At 47.5% G+C, this 19443-nt stretch overlaps 2 protein-coding genes across 5 annotated transcripts in view; one reads left to right on the forward strand and one right to left on the reverse strand.

The window, feature by feature from the left end:
• Positions 1-7070, forward strand: part of ST3GAL6 (ST3 beta-galactoside alpha-2,3-sialyltransferase 6) — a 43062-nt gene extending 35992 nt beyond the window's left edge. For 3 of the 4 annotated variants that reach the window (XM_082498464.1, XM_082498462.1, XM_082498463.1), the window contains exons 9-11: positions 492-629; positions 4269-4421; positions 6250-7070. In XM_082498464.1, the coding sequence (XP_082354590.1) occupies positions 492-629; positions 4269-4421; positions 6250-6330 (372 nt within the window). In that variant the 3' untranslated portion in view covers positions 6331-7070. The remainder of the gene's footprint in view (positions 1-491; positions 630-4268; positions 4422-6249) is intronic. The other variant, XM_082498465.1, reaches the window with a different exon arrangement.
• A 5137-nt stretch (positions 7071-12207) lies between these two features.
• COL8A1 (collagen type VIII alpha 1 chain) lies at positions 12208-17923 on the reverse strand (the record flags this gene model as incomplete). Its single annotated transcript, XM_082497188.1, has 2 exons — positions 12208-15753; positions 17611-17923. The coding sequence occupies 2 exons, from the start codon at positions 17921-17923 to the stop codon at positions 13850-13852; spliced, it is 2217 nt and encodes a 738-aa protein (XP_082353314.1). The 3' UTR covers positions 12208-13849.
• Between the last annotated feature and the right edge of the window lie 1520 nt (positions 17924-19443).

The following is a 19443-nucleotide window of genomic DNA, read 5'->3' on the forward strand; positions in this document are numbered from 1 at the left end:
CTCAGACCCTTCTTGTTTGCTGTGCGCTCTGAGCCCTCAGCTCTTTTAGTGGCCGCCTGCTGAGCTTGCCCCAGTTTGGCACTCTCTCTTGCACAGGGGGGAGCCCAAAACAGCATTTGTGAGGTTGCAGAAAGACACAGTACGAAGTACTTGAGAAGGATAACTTCTGTCTGCCTGTTCTCTATGCTTTTAGTAATGTGGCCCAGCGCACAATGAGTGTTTACTGTCTCCAGGGCGCACTGCTGGTGCTTGTAGTCCATCAGACACCTTTCTCCAAAGCTGTTTTCCAGCCAGCCGGCCCCAGCCTTTGCTGCTGCGGTGGGTTATCCTGTTGCATGAGTACGATTTGGCACATGTCTTTGTTGAACTTTGGGAGGTTCAACACTCCTCTTCTTCCTCAACCTCCTGTCCTTGGATTTTACTCTGGGTAGAGTTGCTACAAACCCAAAATCCAATAGCTGTTAAAATGTGTATTTGCTTTCCTGTTACAGAGTGCTAAAGGCTTTTGGAAGAAACCAGCTCTGAACATGATATACAAATCTAGTCAAATCAGGATTCTTGATCCCAGCATCACCAGAAAAACAGCTTATGAATGGCTTAATTTCCCAACAAGATTTCCCAAGAAAGAGGTAGGCTTTTTTCTTCTGTGTCTTTTAGTTTTGTGCAACCAAATGTGTACTCAGAGGTAATGATCTCTTTATTATAGTGGATTATGTTAAAACATCTTTTAGGTTCACATTACAGTAGTTTGCATTTAAATGGTGCTCAAAAAAGATGGAGAAAATGGAATCCAGAAAGAGAGTGGGTAGCCTTCTATGCCAAAAATCTCTCTTTATGGATTCTAAAGTTAGTATTAAATGAGACTGCTTTTGCAGACAGACATAATGTGTTTTACAAAATTGGGAAAAGCAGACAGTCATTAGAACATGGCAGATCCAAGAGCCTCTAGAAATATTAAGGAATCTTGAATTATTAACTGAAGGGTGTTTTATAATGAAGGGTGTTTAATAGTTTTTCTAAAAAAAAAAAAAAAAAAACAAAACCACAAAAAAAAACCCAAAAAACCCAAACAAAAAAAACCTGAAGAAAAAACCCCACCAAAACACAAAAAAAAAACCCCGCACACCACACAAACAGAACCCCGCAACCCGGTAATTCTAACACTGCTGCAGTTTCACTCTGCTGGAGGCAGGTAGTGGCTAGGGAGCATACAGGATATTCCAGCCCTGCGTTAATGACATATGTCTAGCAGCATTCTTGTGCTTACTGATTGGATGCCAAGCATTGTAATGAGTTAACCAACAATTTAGACATAAAAATACACTTTAACTGTCAGTTTTTGAGTGAAGAATGTTTCTGATGAAAGGTAAGGCTTCGAGCTGGAGACCTCCCTTGCGTAGTCGGGACTGACCACGTGCTGTTTAGCATAAATACGGTTCCCTGGGGTCACATCGTTGCACAGAGCTGCTTCATTGAGATCAGCCGACAAATGTGGAAATGTTTGACAGGCTGTCACTGTGGAGTATCTACCACAATTTTTTTCTGGTTTAATCTTTCTAATAATTGAGGGAGTTGATTTTTTTTTTTTTTTTTTTTTGGTTTTGGGTGTTCTTGTGAGGTTTTTTTTTTTTTTTTTTTTTTTTTTGCTTTTAAAGAAAGTCTGTCTTTTTTGGAGCCTAATAGCAGCTTTTTCCTCCCTTATTAACACTCAAACTGGAATACCCAGTTTGACTGCATGCTTACCAGGGCTCTGTGGCATTTCGGCTCTTCAGCTGAGGGTGGGAAAAAAGCAGCATAGTAGTTGGGTGCCTGATGATTTCCTAAAGGGCCACAGAACATCTGTGGCTTCCACGGCTCCAGAAATCCCTCCTGGTCGACTCTCAGTGGGGGTAAAAGTAAGACCAGTGCTGTCAGTGAGCCAAATGTGCACGGTGTGCTGGCGCTGGTACAGAGGCACCGGCCCCTCAGTCACTTTGGGTAATGTGCATGCTCTTCTCTGCTCCTCTCCTGCTTGCTGGGTGCCCCTGCCCAGAGCTGGGACAGAGCGCGTCCGTGCTTGGAGCCCCTTTCCACCACCTCCGCATCCCACTTGCTCCATCCCAGGGATTTTGTAGCAGTGGTCAAGCTCCGGCGTGCTTGTCCTCACCTTTCCTCCCATCTCCGAGGGGAGCCGTGCCTGGAAGCCCGCGCATCTGCTGCCGCCCGGGCAGAGCTGATGTGTAAGGGCTTGGTTAAGCTGCAGGTCATTCCTCAGGGGTTCCTGTTGGCAGGGTGGCGTTTTGCAGGACCCCCTTTGGAGCTCTCTGTCCGGGTAGGGCGTCCCCGGGGGAGGTCCGGTGCTGCCTTCGATGTCTTGTGCTTCAGCCCCCTCTGCCTGTGGGAGATGCCAAAGACCGCTGTTGCTCTCCTTGCTGTGTCTGCCTTTTCCATTAAGCCAATCTCATGTTCCCTGCGTGTGCGTTTATGCGTAGTCCAGCAAGCATTTCTCTCTCTTTGTTAGCGACTGTGATGGTGTTGGCAGAGCCAGGAAGAACAACTGTAAAATCGGATGCAGCACTGAAGTCGGAAAGTGTTGCAGGGTCGTTCCAGAGCTGTGCCTGTTTCCACGAAATGTGACTGGCTGAACAAATTTCATTACAGGTCGAGGTTGTCTGGATATTGCTAGGGTGCTGGTGTGACAATACATTTTAAAAGTAGTGCTGCTTTGTTTAGTATATTCTTTTGAAGCAAACTTTATGACAGCCAAAGGTAAACAGAGCCACTCACAACCTGTGATGTTCCTAGTATTCCAAATAGCACTAATCTTGACATGTAGCATTCCTGCCGTAATTTTTGGTTCCTGTTTAGTATGGACATTGCAACAGAGTCACTACTAAGTTTATGATACTGGGCCCTCAGGGCAAAAAGTTATTTTGCTAACTAGCAGGAGCTCTGGGCAATAGTGTGCATTTTAAGTTGATGTTATTGCTGGAGTACTCCAAGAGTTGTATAAAGGTACAAAAAAATTCTACATAAAAGGTGACTTTATGACGCCTTCAATTGTGACTTTAATTAGGCTTACAGAGCTGATGTTATAACTTTTTTTTTCCTGGGGATTTGTTCTTTTATCATATGACACAAAGAAATATTTTTCTGTGTCATCGAGTGCATCTGCCTTCTCTCTGCACAAAATTGTTCAGTACTGGTTTGCCTGCTTTGTTTTCAGAAGCAAACAAATTGAGCCTTGCGTAAGAGTTCAAAAAAGCATGTGATTTTATGCTCAGTTTGAGGTTTGATTGCAGCTACCGAACACGTAGCTCATTTGGTCTCTGAGAAAATTGTTATTTTAGTTAAGAAGGGCATTAGTGCCTGAAAGTTTTATCAATTTCTGGGGACATTTTTTCCCCTGGTGGTTCAAAAGAGTTCAGTGCTCTCTACAAACCTCGCCTCATTTACTTCCCCAGATCATTTTAGCCACTGCTGCTGCTAAAATAGTCATGCACTTGACCACGAGATAGGACAGATGGTTGCAATGAGTTGTTCTATGCTCTTGTAAGATGCTCTTTGCTCTATCTGTCTTTGCATAGATGTTCTATGTTCTTCTGGTTAGGTGCTTTTACTTTTGCACAGTTAAAACCTGTTTATGACTGGTGGCTGATGTTTTACATTGCGTTTGCTTCTGAGCTATCTCACCGTAGACCGTTTTTATCTACAGTTTCATTTCTTCTTATGGAAATAGTGGGGGAAGGTCTAAAGCCGTGTCCTTCTGGAAGTTCTCTGCTTTGAAAAAGTTCAAATGCAGCCAAATTTATGCAGCAGTAGCATTTATGCTTTGTTATTTTGGTGTTATGAGGATTTGAGGTGTGTCATGTTGTTCTGTTCCTCTGGATCTCTATCATCTAGAAACTTCTCAACACATCTGCTAATTCACTCAAATTTGATGGGGTGAAATGGTCTTGATTATATCAGTTTCGTGGAAGTAGGTTACTGAGCAGAAGGATGGGGAGACCTTCCTGATGCCTCTGCCGAGGGAAGGGCTATAGTATGGGCTCAGCCCTCACTGGAAACTGGAGAATCCCGGGGAAGGCCAACATGGCAGACACACCAGTCATGGAAAACCCGTGGGCAGTATCTTACTCCTTAGGAGACATGAGGGGGATCAAACTACAAAACCAGATGTCTGTAGAAGAGCCAGGCTGCCTGATTTCCAGTGCCTTTGTTCTAAAGTTCGCTGTTCCTGTCAGACTGCCAGTTATTTACGTGTGCGTGCTCTTTGTGTTTCATTTTAGAAACCCAAGCATCCAACAACGGGGCTCATTGCCATTACGCTTGCATTTCACATATGCCATGAAGTTCACCTTGCAGGCTTCAAGTACGACTTCACTGACAGAAACAGTTCTTTGCACTACTATGGCAATGACACAATGTCTCAGATGATACAGGTAACAAACACTTGTTTATGCCGAGAGAAATATATCTGGTAACTGTGGAAGACAATTGGAAGGGACCTTAAAGATCATCTGGTTCTAACCCCCCTGCCATGGGCAGGGACACCTTGCACTAGACCAGGTTGCTCAGAGCCCTATCCAGCCTGGCCTTAAACACCTCCAGGGATGGGGCATCCACAACTTTTCTGGGCAACCTGCTCCAGTGTCTCACCACCATCACAGTAAAGAATTTCTTCCTAATACCTAATCTGAGTCTGCCCTCTTTCAGTTTAAAACCATTACCCCACCTCTTATCACTATGCTCCCTGATAAGAGTCCCTCCCCATCTTTCTTGTAGGCCCCCTTTACGTACTGGAAGGCCGCTATAAGGTCTCCCTGGAGTCTTCCATTCCATATGTCCATTTGTATGTTCTGTTTTGCTTTACTGATGTTATCGTTAGGCTCCGCAGCTCCTGTTGATGGAAGCATATTTGCTAGCACTGTCAGAACATGAATGGCATTGCTTCTGTTTGCATTCTCTTTTTCTCGGCAGCTACTTGCACAATCTGTCATAGTTGTCAAACTTGAAGAAAAAAAAAAAAAAAAAGCAAAGGGAAATGGAAGGAGTTAAGACCTGCAAACTTGCAGTTAGGAAAAGAACTGAATTTCAGAAATAGAAAGCAGAAGAGAAAAGCAGGTAGGAAGAGAAGAAATTGCTTCCAGGGCGAAGCCACAACTCACCAGGAGAGAGAGCAGCAGGAGGCTGGGAAGCATCAGGGATGCCTTCTCCTCCCTCCTGCTTTGCTATGGTCATGCCCCTGTTTTCTTTTACTTCTCTGCTCTTGCCTTCAGCGCTGTACTCTGAGCAACTCAATCTCATACCTTTACCTCAATGTGAACAGTTTTCTTTTCCACGTGTGGGGACTATTTGCTCTCTTCCTCCCTTTCCTGAAGAGGAAGCGTAGGGGAAATGCCTATAGGAGCCTCTCGTGTCTCCCTGAGGACTCCTAGGTGCACTCTGCTCTGAGATAATTTTCCTCTGACACTGAATTCACCTTCATTTTGAGGCTCCTCTCTGCGGGTGCTTTTTTGCAAAGTATATCAAGGTTGGGTAAGGTTGATCGCTAGTTGAATAGATGTCTGTAAGTCTCCTAAAGTCTTGAAACTTTAAAAACCCAACAACTAAGCAAAAACCTTATCATTAGTTCTTTAGTGGCATTAAGTTGTAAATATACTGTATATGTATAATCTTTTATGCAGTATTTGTATTATATTCATTTTAAGTTACTGGATTCAGTGTCTAAGATTGTCAGTAAACTTACTTCCCTTGTGCTGTCCTCCACTAATGTCTGGATGTGGCACAGAAGATGGGTTGGTTTTGGCTTGTTGAAACTGATTGGCAGGACGCATCTGATCTACAGACGCCTGATGTGTGCTTCTCAAGAACCTGCATTGAGCTTTGAGAATTAGTCATTTCCTGACCGCTTGCGCTGTAAATGTGGTTATGCAGCTGTTCCCTCTAAGCACGGGGAAGAGTTGGGAGAGCTGGTAACGGAAGGACTTCTGTGAGGTCAGTCTCGTCCATTCTTGCCACTGAAGGATCACCCCTTTTGGTTTGTGTCCTAATGGAAAATCTAATCTAGTTTTGAGCCGTAGAGTCGCTCGCCCGTGTTCTTGGGAGACTGTGCTGCAGCCTTTGCCAGGAAGTCTTTTCCCCAGAGCTCTCCTACCCTTAGTATCTTCCAAGTGTCACAGGTGATTAAAGGGAAAGAACAACGAAGTGATGCTTCTGGTAATAATTTTAATTTAATTTTTTTTTTATTATTCCCTCACATCTCTTTAGAATGAATACCACAACATCAACGCTGAGCAGAAATTTTTGAAGAAGCTGATAGACAAGAACTTTGTGGTCAATTTGACGTGATAGCTGAGTGGAAAATACAAAGAACAATCACTATTTTCAAGATTTGAAAAATTTTTATTTTTTGTATGACATTTTTATTTTTTAAGTGCAGCATAACTGTTTACTGTTTAAAAGGAGCACAGAAACCTCACCAAAGCAGAAGCTGCTTCTAAGCCTGAGGGTAATGGACTATTGCAAACTGAATTTCTGTGAAGCTATTTAATAATAGGAAAACCATGAAACTTTCAGCTGAAAGTATCAGGGATATATAACAATGTGATGCACATCACTTATTTATCAGCAAGAATTCTTTCCAAATGGTTACTTTTCTGGAATACTTTTGTTTCTGGTGTTGTCCTCCAAAAGAGTTACGCTGTCAAGAGACAGAGACAACCAATGTTTAATTAGTAGATGGATGTAAAGTCTTGAATGTCTGTCTTGTAATAGGAAAATGGCTTTAAAACGATGCCTATAAATCATTACTGTGTGTGTGGGAGAAGGGGGAACATGCAGAGTGTACAGGTTTTAGTCTGCCCTACTGAGGAGGGGATGTCCATCTTCAGCAAAGAAGCCATAGCTTCTGCACTGGCCGTCGACTTGGAACTGCAGCCTGCCTTTGCCGCCAAAGGTGAAGACCCTTTGGTCTGATTTGTGGAGATGTTGGTATTGACAATGCTTATGTTGTACCCGGTTTGTGGAAACCCATGCTCTCCATGCTGTGCGTCCAATAAATTTTACGGTTGGTGACTTGACTTAGAAAAGAGGGAGTATGAAGACTGAAGTGTTGTTCTCACTACCTGTGTGTCAGCCGCTGCCCCCAGACCACAACAGAAGCATGAGCTGGGACAGAGATGTTCACACCTGAGTTCAAATTTAGAGCCAACTTTTGTTGGATTCCCAGATCTCCAGGACAGGACCTCGTGTATTTGTTTGCTCCCCAAGAATTGAGGTGTATATTTCCAAACCAGATAAGTCTCCTTTCTCAGGCGCTGTAATGCGTTTCCACCTTTGAAGCGCATCAATATGAGCAATGAATGTTCCCATCTTCAGCAGCAGAGTGTGCTAGGGCATATCCAGGATGTACCTCAGCTGAATTACCATTTGGCTTCTGTTTACCTCTCCTGTCTTGACATTTATGTTTAAAGGATGTGGCTGAACTAAATCATTTAGTGGTGGGAACTTACTCGGGGATTTTTAACTGAAACATTTAATGGGACATTTGTTTCCTGTGTTGGTTTGTCTCAGACAAGCCTGCTGAGTAAGTTAAATCTGACAGCTGTCAAAGAAGAACAAGTAGTATGCTGCTGTGTTCTAATTTTCTCAGAGTGTATATTTTTTAATTGTGGCAGGTTTGCTTGAAGATCTTGTGGTTGTCTTAATCAGGGACACCTAAAGAAAGCACGAAGTCATCCACTTAAAGAAAAAAAACTTTTTGTAGCCAGTAGAAGAACCTTTGCTGCTTTCTAATAAAATGATATAGAGAGCTTTAGTATGTTTAGGAGCAGTGCAAACAACCAAAATACGAACACAAACCTCTAGCAGGTCAAGAGCACAGTATTTGTGTTTTTCAGAAGCTGAGAATTACAGGAGTACTCAACACAATTTCTTTACAGCAATGTAGAGTAATAAGCACTGAAGTGACCAAAGAGTCATCGTTCTTTATTTCTCTTGTGGAGTGCAGTAGGTATTAAAAAAAAAAAAAAAAGACCACCACCACTTTCCCATAGCTCTCATCTCCCTCTTTGGTCCTTTGGCTCTGCCATTTGGAAATTGGTGAGTGCAGCGTGATTTGGAGGGGAGCCAAAGGAGAGGAGGCTCCCGCTCTCACATTGTGTTTTCACCTCGTGACCTTTGGCCTGTTTCAAGCAAATTGGACATATCTGAAATAACTCTGGCTGTCATAAAAATCTGTGGTGGGGGGCAGGGAAGGACCCAGACGTGTGCCCAGCAAGGGGCAGGCTGCGCCATGGGGCCTGTCTGCTGCAGGTGACGCTGCAGGGGTGGCCGCTTGTCCAGCCCTGTGCAGGGAGGCAGGTGAGAGCGTGGAGGAGAGGGCGGCGTGGGGGACGCTGGAGCAGGTGACTGTGGTGGAAATGGAGGAAACCAGAATTTCCTCACAAGGTGGCAGAAAGGCTCTTGCTCAGTTATTCATATTTCCTTTTTTTTTTTTTTTTTTTTTTTTTAAATCATGCACATTTCTGAGCCTTTGAGGAAGTCTGCTCAAAAATCTGAATATGCACAGGTGGGGGGTTTTGCCAGTAAACAGTGGCATCGCTGTCTTTAGTTCTACCAGCATTTATTTCTCGTAATTACTTCAGTTAATTAAAGAGGTTTGAGGTTTGTGTGTGAGACTGCAGCCTCAGACCTGCAGTGATTTAGACTACTGACAACAGCAATTCCACATGAAAAAAATGCTGAGGTAAGGTGGTGGTGTTGTCCGAGCGCTCTCTGCATGGGAGTCCTTGGTAGGTCTCAGACTGTGCTGAGAGCAGAGCCAGGCAGAAGCGGGGGGCTGCCTCTTCCCCCTTGAAACCCACGGTCGCTCCCAGAGCTGGGCTGCCGCCACGGATCCAGCTGCATCCATGTAACGCCTCACAGTACGCTGACCACAAGGACTTTTTTCCAGGAGAGCTGTTGATTTTCCCTCTCCTCATGGTGCCTGGTTCTTGCCATGGTGCCGGCTGCTTCCCTCTGCTTCCCCACCCCTGTCCCACGTGGCAGGAGGTGGGTAGGGAGCTGTGCTTCTGAGCATGTGGTTTTCTCTGCTCTGGTTCCTCTTCCCACTAATCTAAACTGATTCTCCTAATTTTCCTAGGAAACTTCCTTTTGACTTTTTTTTTTTGGGGGGGTGGGGGATGGGGAATTGTTCTGCTATAGTTAGAATCCAAACCAAATAATAAGAAAAAAGGCTTCGTGGCAAACAAATGGCATCCACCAAACTCTTTTTTTCATAAAATTAGGCTCCTTTATTTTATTTTTTTTTTTTTTTACCACATCAGCTTTTTGGTCTCCCTAAGATTATTTTTTTTTTATTTATTATTATTTTATTTTGGATAATGATGTTCTTAATACATTTAGTATGCTGTCTACAAGCACTTATCCCTATCTGCTGCTCCTTTTTATTTGTTCTTAATAAGCCTCCCTGACTTCTTTCTGAAATTAAGCAGTTCTCCCAGGGATACTTTTTTTTCTCCCACTTCTGCGCTCCTGCAGGATTGTTAAGTCCAGGAGTGCTGAGGTTGCTGTGGCAGCGTGGCTGAGTAACATTTAGCACCAGACCTGTTCACTCAGGACTGAGCCAAGAGCTGATACCATTGATAAACCGCAGGGTACCGGGTTTTTTGAAAGCACAGCTTACAGGCCGGGAACTTTTCTCTTCAATATCAAGCAGCGAGCCAATCAATTCCCGCCCTCTGTAAGATGTTTTGGTAGGATTCTGTGTGCGCCAGCCCTGCTGCATCACCTGCTTCACACAGTCGTTTCGGCTCCTCTGCCTTGAGGACAGGTATCGCTTTTACACTAACTTCACGCAGGCAAGAATAACTGTACCTAGCGCGTTTCTCGGTAGTGCCCACAGATGACGGTGTCCGTTCTAGCTGGGCACGCATTTTCACAGGCGTTTTGCAATACCAAAGACTTGCCTTGGGGCTTTTTGACAAAAGCAATAATGTGAACTCCAAATACCTTAGATCTTTTATGAGAGGGAGCTGCTATTAAGGTTTTCTTTTCCCATTTTTGTCATTCCTGAAAGTGAAGTCTCTGCACTGAAACTTCCCTTTAAAAGCTACCCTGGTTTTTTTTTTTTATTGCATCGTCAGCAGTGAAGCTGTCAAATTTTGAATCCCGGGGTGCTGCCAGCTTTATTTCCATGTCTGGTAATGATGTAACTATATAGGTACCCAGTGCCTCCCATGAATTTTCTTCCCGTATCAACTGCAAAGTCAGATGGTCTCATCCCATCTTCCTCTGACCTGTTCTCCAGCAGCCTGCTGAATTTCAAGACAGTAGCATCTCACAGCAAAGGTGCTCGTTCATCTTATCTGCCATACCCCCACCCCCAAAATTCTGCACCATCAGAAAGACCCAGCTCTAAGGTACCAAAGTCCGCACAAACCAGGCAGGATGACATACATCGGCTGGAAGCTCTGTTTGGCTCAGTTTTTTGGGGTTTTGTTTGTTTTCTGTTGGGGAAAGTACTTTTTTCCTCTGCTGTAATAATTAAGGGAATTAACGGAGATACAACTGAAGAAAGAAGGTCACAAACTATTGCACTAAATACAGATCTGAGCGTGCCTAAAAGATATCACTAAATGACATTTCCAGTGACTGTATTGGTGGTAATAATACAGAATCACAACTTTGGTGTTTAATAATTAATGTGTGGTACCTCTTGTTTCCTATGCCACGCTTTCCTTTTTAACAATGCCGTGGGGAGGGTGCTTTTAAGTGGAGTCTGATTTTTAAGAACATACATATGAAGCTCAACATCTGGTTTCGGTGTCGGTAAATATGTATTTTATTTGCCATTTGTCTTAAGTTTTATATGCCTTTAAAGTGCCAGCTGTATTTTGAAGACGTTCTTACAGTCGTTTCAAGTGAGATTTTGAATGCTACAAATAGAAAGAGATTATCTTCCTGTGAATAAATTGTGTTAAAGATGGTGCCCTCAGGCTTATTTTTGTAAGGTCGGTGCTCTGCGTGTGTGTGTGCGTGTGTATGGGCCTGTGTGCCCAGTCCCATTCATTGTTAATGCTGTGTAAAGTACACAGCATTGTCAGAAACGGTATCGAATTTCGGAACGAACTTTGGTGCTTAGTAGAGCAAACAGGGCTGAAAATGTTTTTGACACTGGGTATGCTGGGCTGTACTGTGGGTGGAAATAGCACTGCAGGCTGAGTAAAAGTAAAGCTGGGACGTAGTTTTTGTGGACAAGATCAGGAGCAGCATCCTCCTGAGTTTAATATTTCGTGGTTTTTTAATCTTGCCTGTCTTATTGGGGATTTTCAGGGGAATGCTAAAATCAAGGATGTGTAACTAAGATGATGACACATGATGAAAGACTTTAGGTGGAAAGTGAGAGACACTGATTGCCGTACTTTACTCATGTTTTGTTTTCTCTTTTTGTGCAGTAAGAGTGAGATGCTGTGGAGCAAGGAGTGTCTAAGGGAGGTTTAGAAAACAATTACCTGACACTAGTGAGTACTCAGTGCATTCATTTTAGTACGGACAGTTTAGGAGTTCGCCAGCCTGGAGGAAACACCTGCCTTTGAGGTGAGGTTGGGGGAGCCACGCTGTGGGTTATAATTTACCGCCTGCAATGGAGCCACAGTTGAATAGTGATGTAGATCCGTGACAAATATGTTGTCACTTACACGCTAGGTTTTTGCTGCAGGTGGAAAAAATGGGGAGGGGAAGGAATGGGAAAAACTGTCTTCAAAGCACAGGGAGAGCCGGGGATGTGGTGTGCGTGTCCCAGCTGGGGCAGCCAGCTCTGGCTTTTTCGGCCAGCACAAACCCTCAACATCGCACCTCTGCGTCACCCCGTGTCTCGGCTTCCCCCACGCTGCCCCTCTGCCTGTCTAAGCTGTGCTCCTGCATTGGCTGGTGCTGAGCAGGCCTCGTCTCGCCGGCCACCTGCGGGACCCCTCGCTCTGCACGTCCCCCCCAGTCGCTGTCTCCCACTCAACGTGGTGGCAGGACAGCACTCTCCCCACCCCCCCGTGGCTTAGGGCAGGTTTTGCCCACAGAGGGGAACTAAAGAAGAGAGTATTGCGTTTTTTCTCGTATCAGGCTGTCAGTGGTTTCAGAGAATCCTTGTGGTCCGATAGATGAATTCAGCGGGTTGAATGTTCCTTCTAATATTTCTGCTGAATGAAGACAGGATTATTATTATTTTTTTAAAGATATTTAATAAGATATTTTTTTCAAATCAGTACAAAAATTTTAAATACAAAATTATTTGCTTTTGACATATCTCATATATTCTGGGAACATACTGAAGTCGCCAATGCCTGGTAAACTGTCAGTCTGTTCCTGCCACCGTTCCATAAAATTTCTGAGATAAAGCACCACATTATATCACTGGAGTCCTTAGTCAATGTTAGACTGCATTAAACTCTGCATTTAAATAATGGTAATGCCAGTTAAATCCAATCTTAGTTCTGCATGAAAAATCTAGTTCATTTTTGAATCAAAAGCGGTAGCGTTAGCTAAAGACACTGAAGAAGTGATGAGTATTTAACTCTTTCAACTAGCGTAACAGTGTGTGATGTGCAGCACTGTACAGGGAAACACAGCAAAGTACACTGCCCTTGGGAACCGATACTTTTGAGGCGAGATTAGCACCACTGATGAACAGACAGCTCTTGCGGAGAAGTTGCTTTCCTCACGTACAGAAAAGAGCGAGGCCTGCAGGTTCTCCTTGACAATCGCTAACACATAAATAAGGATTGGAAATCAGCTTTTATATAAAATGAAGGTCTCGGATAAATTTGCGTGATTGGTATTGCTGGTACAGTTATTGGTTGATCTCAAACAACAAATCAGTTAATTAGCAGAGCTACTTCTGCTTTGCCTAGTCATTGAAGAGTAAACTGATTCAGCTTTCGCTGAGTGGCAGAATAGGCGTCTCTTCTGACAAGCCAAAGAGGCGCAGGTTCTTAGCACGAGCACAGAAATCCAAGCGAATTTATTCCTCCCTGCTGGATTGCCACACGTTAGCCAAAACGTCTCAATCCTGTGGCACAAAGCAAAGGGGGAACCCTTCATTTTTGTCTCTGAGCTGCCTCATCTGCTTCCACTGTGCAAATTGCAGATGGAGGCTTTTCGAGTGCCGTGGCACTTGGGAAGTGAACCCAGTGCCTGCTGGAGGCAGCGGCGGCGTTCTGGGTCCAACAACTGCTGGAGAAGGCTCGTGTGAAATAGTTACACCGTTACTACTCCTTTTCCGTCATAAATAAGTTGTTCAAGAAAAAACCACACCTGCAGGATTATTTTATATGGGGGGAAGGGAAATAAAGGTCTCCAGCTAAGAGAACCTTTGCTTGTCAGGCAGACCTGCTGTCAAAAAAAAAAAAAAAACAAACCAAAAAAAACCCCCACCCAAACAAATAAAAAGCCACTCAATTTTTTCCATGTACTTTGAGACTGACCTACTCTGGTTTAAGTCACTGTTTTTCACCTCCTAACTACGATCAATGCAACAGGAGTGAGTGACGTACACCAATTTGAACCTTAGTACTGAATTATTGTGAATGAAATGAAGTAAGCATGGCATCACAGAAATATATAATGTACAGCTAATATGTCCCCCTCGGGTGCAAAACATCTGTTTATGAACCTGATACGCATCTTTAGATATGTTCACCACACTTTTTTTTTTTTCATAACTAGCTGTGCATAGTGTTAAACTTTGTATTTATTTATTTATTTTTGTACAAGATGGTCTGAAATGGTCATAAAATGCATCTTTCATGGTATAAAAGTTTGAAGCAGAGAAGAAAGGTTTTGATTGTGTGTGTGTGTGTGTCTGGTTTTTGTTTTACATGGGATACAATAAATATCCTGAAAAAGATGAATGAACATACTGCCCGGCATAGAGTCCTGCCGCCTGCTCGGATGGCATTTGAACGTAAACCTTGTCTCCGGGCATCAGCTGGACGACGGCACTGCCTGAAGCCTGGTCCAGGAAGCCCTTCTTGTACTCGTCGTAGGTGTACATCAGTGGCTCGTTGTTCTTGAACAACGCCACCCAGACGCTGGCTCCTTTACAGTGGACGTGGTAGGCAAAGTAGTAGATGCCAGGGATCTCGCAGGTGAAGATCCCCGTCTGGGGGTTGTAGTTCTGCCGGCCGTTGTAGAGGAGCTTGTCAAACTTCACAGGCACCCCAACCCGGGGGAAGGGGGTGAGGAGCTCTGCTGTGAACGCGGGCATCTCGTAGACGACGCCGGCAGCTTTGCCTTTCTTGCCCTTGTAGCCATAGGGGGGCTTGACGCCGTCTATCGGCCCCACCTCAGGCAGGTACTGTCCCACGGCTGGCGGAGTGGGTGGGATGATGACTGGGGGACCTGGGGGCCCAGGTGGGCCGGGTGGCCCCTGGAGTCCTGGCTGACCAGGGGGACCCAGCGCCCCGGGCTTCCCCGGGGGTCCCTGCAGCCCCGCAGCGCCGGGTTTGCCCACGCCAGGGAAGCCGGGGGGTCCGGGCAGGCCAGGCTCCCCCTTCGCCCCCGGCAGCCCTGGGGGGCCGATGGGACCGCTGGGTCCTGCAATGCCTGGGATGCCTGAGGGGCCCTGAAGCCCCTGGGCACCGGGGAGCCCCGGCTCCCCCTTCGGTCCCACCAGCCCTGGGACGCCCGGCAGCCCTGGCAAGCCTTTGTGCCCAGCTTCCCCCTTGGGCCCTGTGGGGCCTGGTAGCCCCCGCAGCCCGGGGGCCCCCACTTCCCCGGGAAAGCCTGGCTTCCCCGGAAACCCCTGCAGGCCGGGTTCGCCCTTGGGGCCAACCGGTCCTGGTGGCCCCACGGCACCTCCTTCTCCTTTTGGTCCAGGGAAGCCAGCGGCCCCCGGGGGGCCCATGATGCCTGGCAGGCCTGGCTGGCCTGGCTCTCCAGGCGGCCCTCCCATGCCAGGCGGCCCTGCGTGCCCCTTCTCACCCTTCGGCCCCAGGGGCCCGGGCAGACCACCCACACCACGCTCACCTTTGGGCCCAGGGAAACCCGGCTTCCCAACCCCGGGGAGGCCGGGGGGCCCCGGCAGGCCTGGCAGGCCTTGCTCCCCTTTGCCACCCGGGAAGCCTGGCTGGCCGGGGACACCATCCTGGCCGGGTTTGCCAACGCCGGGCAGGCCAGGAGGGCCTTGGATCCCAGGGGCCCCTGGGGGTCCTTGCAGCCCCAGCTCTCCTGGGGGTCCGGGTTTGCCCAGGGGTCCCTGTGGGCCGGGGAAGCCGACCATGCCTGGCTTGCCGACCCCTGGCAGCCCCACGGGGCCAGGGGGACCGGGCAGCCCAGGCGGACCCTTCAGCCCCGGCAAACCTGGGATCCCGACGCCCTTCTCCCCTTTTGGCCCTGGGATCCCGGGGGCTCCCGGGGGACCCTTCATCCCAGGCTCGCCCTTCGGTCCCGGCTGTCCCTGCAGCCCTGGAGCACCCGCTTTGCCTATGCCGGGAAGGCCGTGTGGCCCCGGCGGTCCTTGAGGCCCGGGTATCCCCATGGGCCCAATCTCCCCCTTCGGCCCCATCTCCCCTCTTGGCCCCGGGGGCCCCATGACGCCTGGTTTCCCTGGCATCCCCGGCAAACCCGGCTTCCCAATTCCTGGATATCCTTGTGGGCCTGGTTTTCCTTTGGCTCCTGGCACACCGTGACCCGGTAATCCTGGTGGCCCTGGCGGCCCTCTTGGTCCAGGCTCACCGGGGGGACCTTGCTCACCCCTCAGACTGCGCATGGGCATTTCTGGAGGAAAGGAAATGAAAAAAAGAACAGGGGAGGGGGAGAGACAGAAGGTGATTGCAGTGGCATCCTTCCAGAAACATAAAGGCAGTTTTGAATTGAATGTGCTTGCTATGGTGCCTCTCGGTTTTGTGGTGGGTAGGGAGGCAGAGCTGGCCAGCGAGTCACAGGTTGTTGGTGTTTGGAACGAAGAGGATGTCCCTATTGCTCTGCGTACCCCAAACTCATGTGCATGGTTCTGTTTCCATAAAATAATTGTTTTGAATCATATTCACTTATATTTTTTGCCATGCAAAAAGCCATTTGCGCTTTATTAGTGTTTTCCACCTGTACAATCTTAAGTGGTGAAATCTGCCTTTTCTCCCATATTGCTGAAGACTAATGTACTTTTAAGAGTTTTTGCAGGACACAGAAGCTGCTCCGTGCTCCTGTGCTGTAGGAAGAGTTCTGGCATAAAAGTGCTTTTGCTGGAGGGGCTTACACTAGCAAGATCAATCAAAAAGATCATATCAGCAAGAAGTTTGTACATCACTATGGCTGCGTTTTCACCAAGGCTTTGGTTCCCATTCAGATATTACTGGAAACCTACAGCCTTGCCAAGCTTCCACAGGTTTTTAGTGTAGCCACATCCAGTCAGAGCTCTTCTAAACGTGTCACAAAATGCTTTTATTGTCCAAACCCACATTTATGTGTATGTGACCACTTAGCATTGCAGGTCAGGGTGAGAGAGTTGCTGCGTGGGAGTGGTTGTGCTGGGATTGGTTGCTTTTCAAGCTGCAGGCTTTTTGTGTTAAGTGGAAAGTCTGCTTCTCTCTGGCTCTAAAATGGATAAAGAAGCGAGAGGTTTGGGGGAAGGGGAGAGATGAGGTTTCATTTCAGGGTGAGAGAATTAACTGTTCTTTGGGAGGCAGGAACCCGCCCTCTCTGCACATGTTGTGTTTTACGCACGTAGAAAACCTCCTTTACTCACAAGACGGGTTGGTTTTACTACAGCCAGTCGTGCTTGTTCAGACACTCCAAAAATAGGCCCTGAAATCTTCCATTTCCCTCTGAAGCCAGTGGAGGCTGTGGTTACCCAGAACCCTCAATGAGACAAAGAGTTAATCAGCTTGTCTGATGTCGCACAGACGTTCGCTGTCTCCACAAGGATTTTATGACAATGGGTGTTCCTGGTTGCCCTTTGTATTTTGGACGTTTTTTGTTGTTTTCTTAAATATCTTAATATTGTCCAAACTTCCTTTACTGAATACTGAAAGTGCTTGTACGTGCAGACTCGTGCAGTAATGCCCTGTACCTCCAGGGCCTCAGTTAGTCCCACAAATAACCTACAGAAAGAGGACTGCAGAGACAGAAGAGCAATTGTATGTTTTTATCCAAACCTCTAAATCACAGGGTCTGGACAAATCCAGACAAAACCATGATATTCCCGTAAATTCAACTTTTGGGGCTCATAGCTCTTACTTCATGTGTGGTTGCTGCAGTGAGAGCGGAAGCATATCCAGGCAGGACCCTGGCCCATCTGCCGGGGCCATCATTTGAAATCCCATCAGAGGGTTTTCTGCGGGCGGGTGGGATTACGAGGTTTCTCCTACCCTCCAACAAGCACCCAAACAAACTTGGGTCCAGCCCTGGGTGCTGGAGGCTCATCACAGGTAGGGCTGCAGCCCAGGGGGATGACTATATTCTTGCTCTGGTAACCCTGAGCTGCCCCACAGCTTATGTGAGCTTATCTTGTGCACCTGTGGCCAGGTACCAGCCTGCAGCAGCCTGCTCCCTGTCCTCAGTTATCCCCGGGGCAGACGGCGCTGTGGGGCACCAGGCAGGACCGTGCAGGGGTGGCGAGGGACGTGCTGAGCCTACCTTTCTCTTTCTTGGGAGCCATGTCCTTGCCGAGCAGAGGCATCTGTGGGACCTCCTTCATGTACTGAGGCAGATGGGGGTACTCTTTCCCATACTGCATGTGGGGCATCTCCTTTCCCATGTGCTGCATCGGGATGCCTTCTTTGCCCAGCGGCATGTGAGGTACTTGTTGTCCGAGGGGTTGGTACTGGGGCATCTGGGGTGGCAGCTGCTTGATCCCATAGTAGACGCCGCCTTGAGTAGACCTCACCAGCTCTAGGTAAATGGTGACAGCCACCGCCAGCAGCTGCACAGGGATGAACAACATGGCCATCACCTACAAAAAACACGACAAAACCCACAGTTGGTGGAAAATGTTTTTTCATGTTGAGTGTTTTCCTCTGGGGACAACCTGCTCCCATTTTCTGCAGCAAACTGTACCTAAACCTCTGCAAACTGTCTCTGGTTTGTGTGTTGCCCTGGAGGACATCTTGCAGCAGGGCTGTCCCTGGTTTAAGGGAGGCTCTTACTCAAATAGTACTATTATAGCAAATGTACCTATATGCATTTAGTTTTATACACCCCAGGCGGTGCCCTCTGGTTTCTCGGTACGGGGACCTGCTCCCTCCCGTCCCCAAGCTGCAGTTTGCCTATATCTCACTTGTGTCAGTGCCACCACATGAGGTTTGGGGAGCTCTGCTGCAAGCTCCGGCACAGGGAGAGAGCAGGAAGGGGCACACAGGGATCTCTTAAACTCTTTCTGCCCAAGGAAGCTAAATTATCAACGCACCTTCTGCGATGCTTTCCATAGCAATGAAAGCTCAGTTTCTGCAGCTTAAATCTGTGCCTAGGGTTGTGCCCCATGGCTGCAAAGTCCAGGGGCTCTCCATTCCTATCACAGCTCCTCGCCAGCTCTCCTCCTGAGCTGGGCTCCCGTCCTCTCAGCCTTCACCCAGAAGAACAGGGCCATCTAGGGGCTGTCTGGGCCACCAATGCCTCTGGGCAGGATCAGCCAAAGCTCACCTTTCTCCTGGGATGTTCAACTATTTTCTAAAGGTCTCCCCTGCTGCAGATCCTGTCACCTCCCCAGGCAGCCCATCCCAGTGCCTCACCAGCCCCGCTAACACAACGGAACAGGGTTGGTTTTTAATTTCTTTCTTTTTCTTCCTTCTCAAACTACAAGCTTGGGACTTCTCCCATCTGCTGTTGGGTTTCCTTTCTGCAGCAATGGTGTTACTAGCAGGTAAGCTGAAAATCAGCAACCAGGAACTTCCTAAACGAGTGCAAATTTGAGGGCAGCCTGAGGTAAGAAGGAGACACTCTGTGTGTTACAGTTCGCGTATTCTGCAGTTTGTCCCACAACCGAGCCCGGTAGGCAAGTCCCGTTCTTTTGAAACTCATGTGGCAATTGCCAGGCTTGATGCTGTCCCTGACTCCCCTGCTTTGCCTGGGAGTGCACAGTGCTAAGCTGCCCTACACCCAACCTGAGCTGCTGGAAGAGCCCCCACCATGCAGGCACACCAGCAGAGCTTTGCCCGCCACTCGTCAGGACTCACTCCCAGCAGCTGCGGGGCCCCGCTGAGCCCGGGTGGGACCCACGTGTGAGGGTGGACAGAGGAGGCAGTGGGGTCTTTGTGCCTCCTGCTCACGTTCCTGTCCTTCTCCCACAGCCCGGCTTGGGGAGGACAAAAAAGCCCCTCCATCTGTGGCAAAGCGGCTCAGCACTGAGCCCCCTTCACCTGGTTCCCTCTGTCTGCCTTTGGGAGGAACCTTTTGCAGGGTGAAGCTTTTCCCTTTCCCTGCTGGGGTTGGTCCCCACTCAAATCCATCTGCTCGACTCCCCTGCGCAGGGTG

This window comes from Vanellus vanellus (genome assembly GCF_965231255.1).
Source record: "Vanellus vanellus genome assembly, chromosome: 1".
In the NCBI taxonomy this organism is placed as follows: Eukaryota; Metazoa; Chordata; class Aves; order Charadriiformes; family Charadriidae; genus Vanellus; species Vanellus vanellus.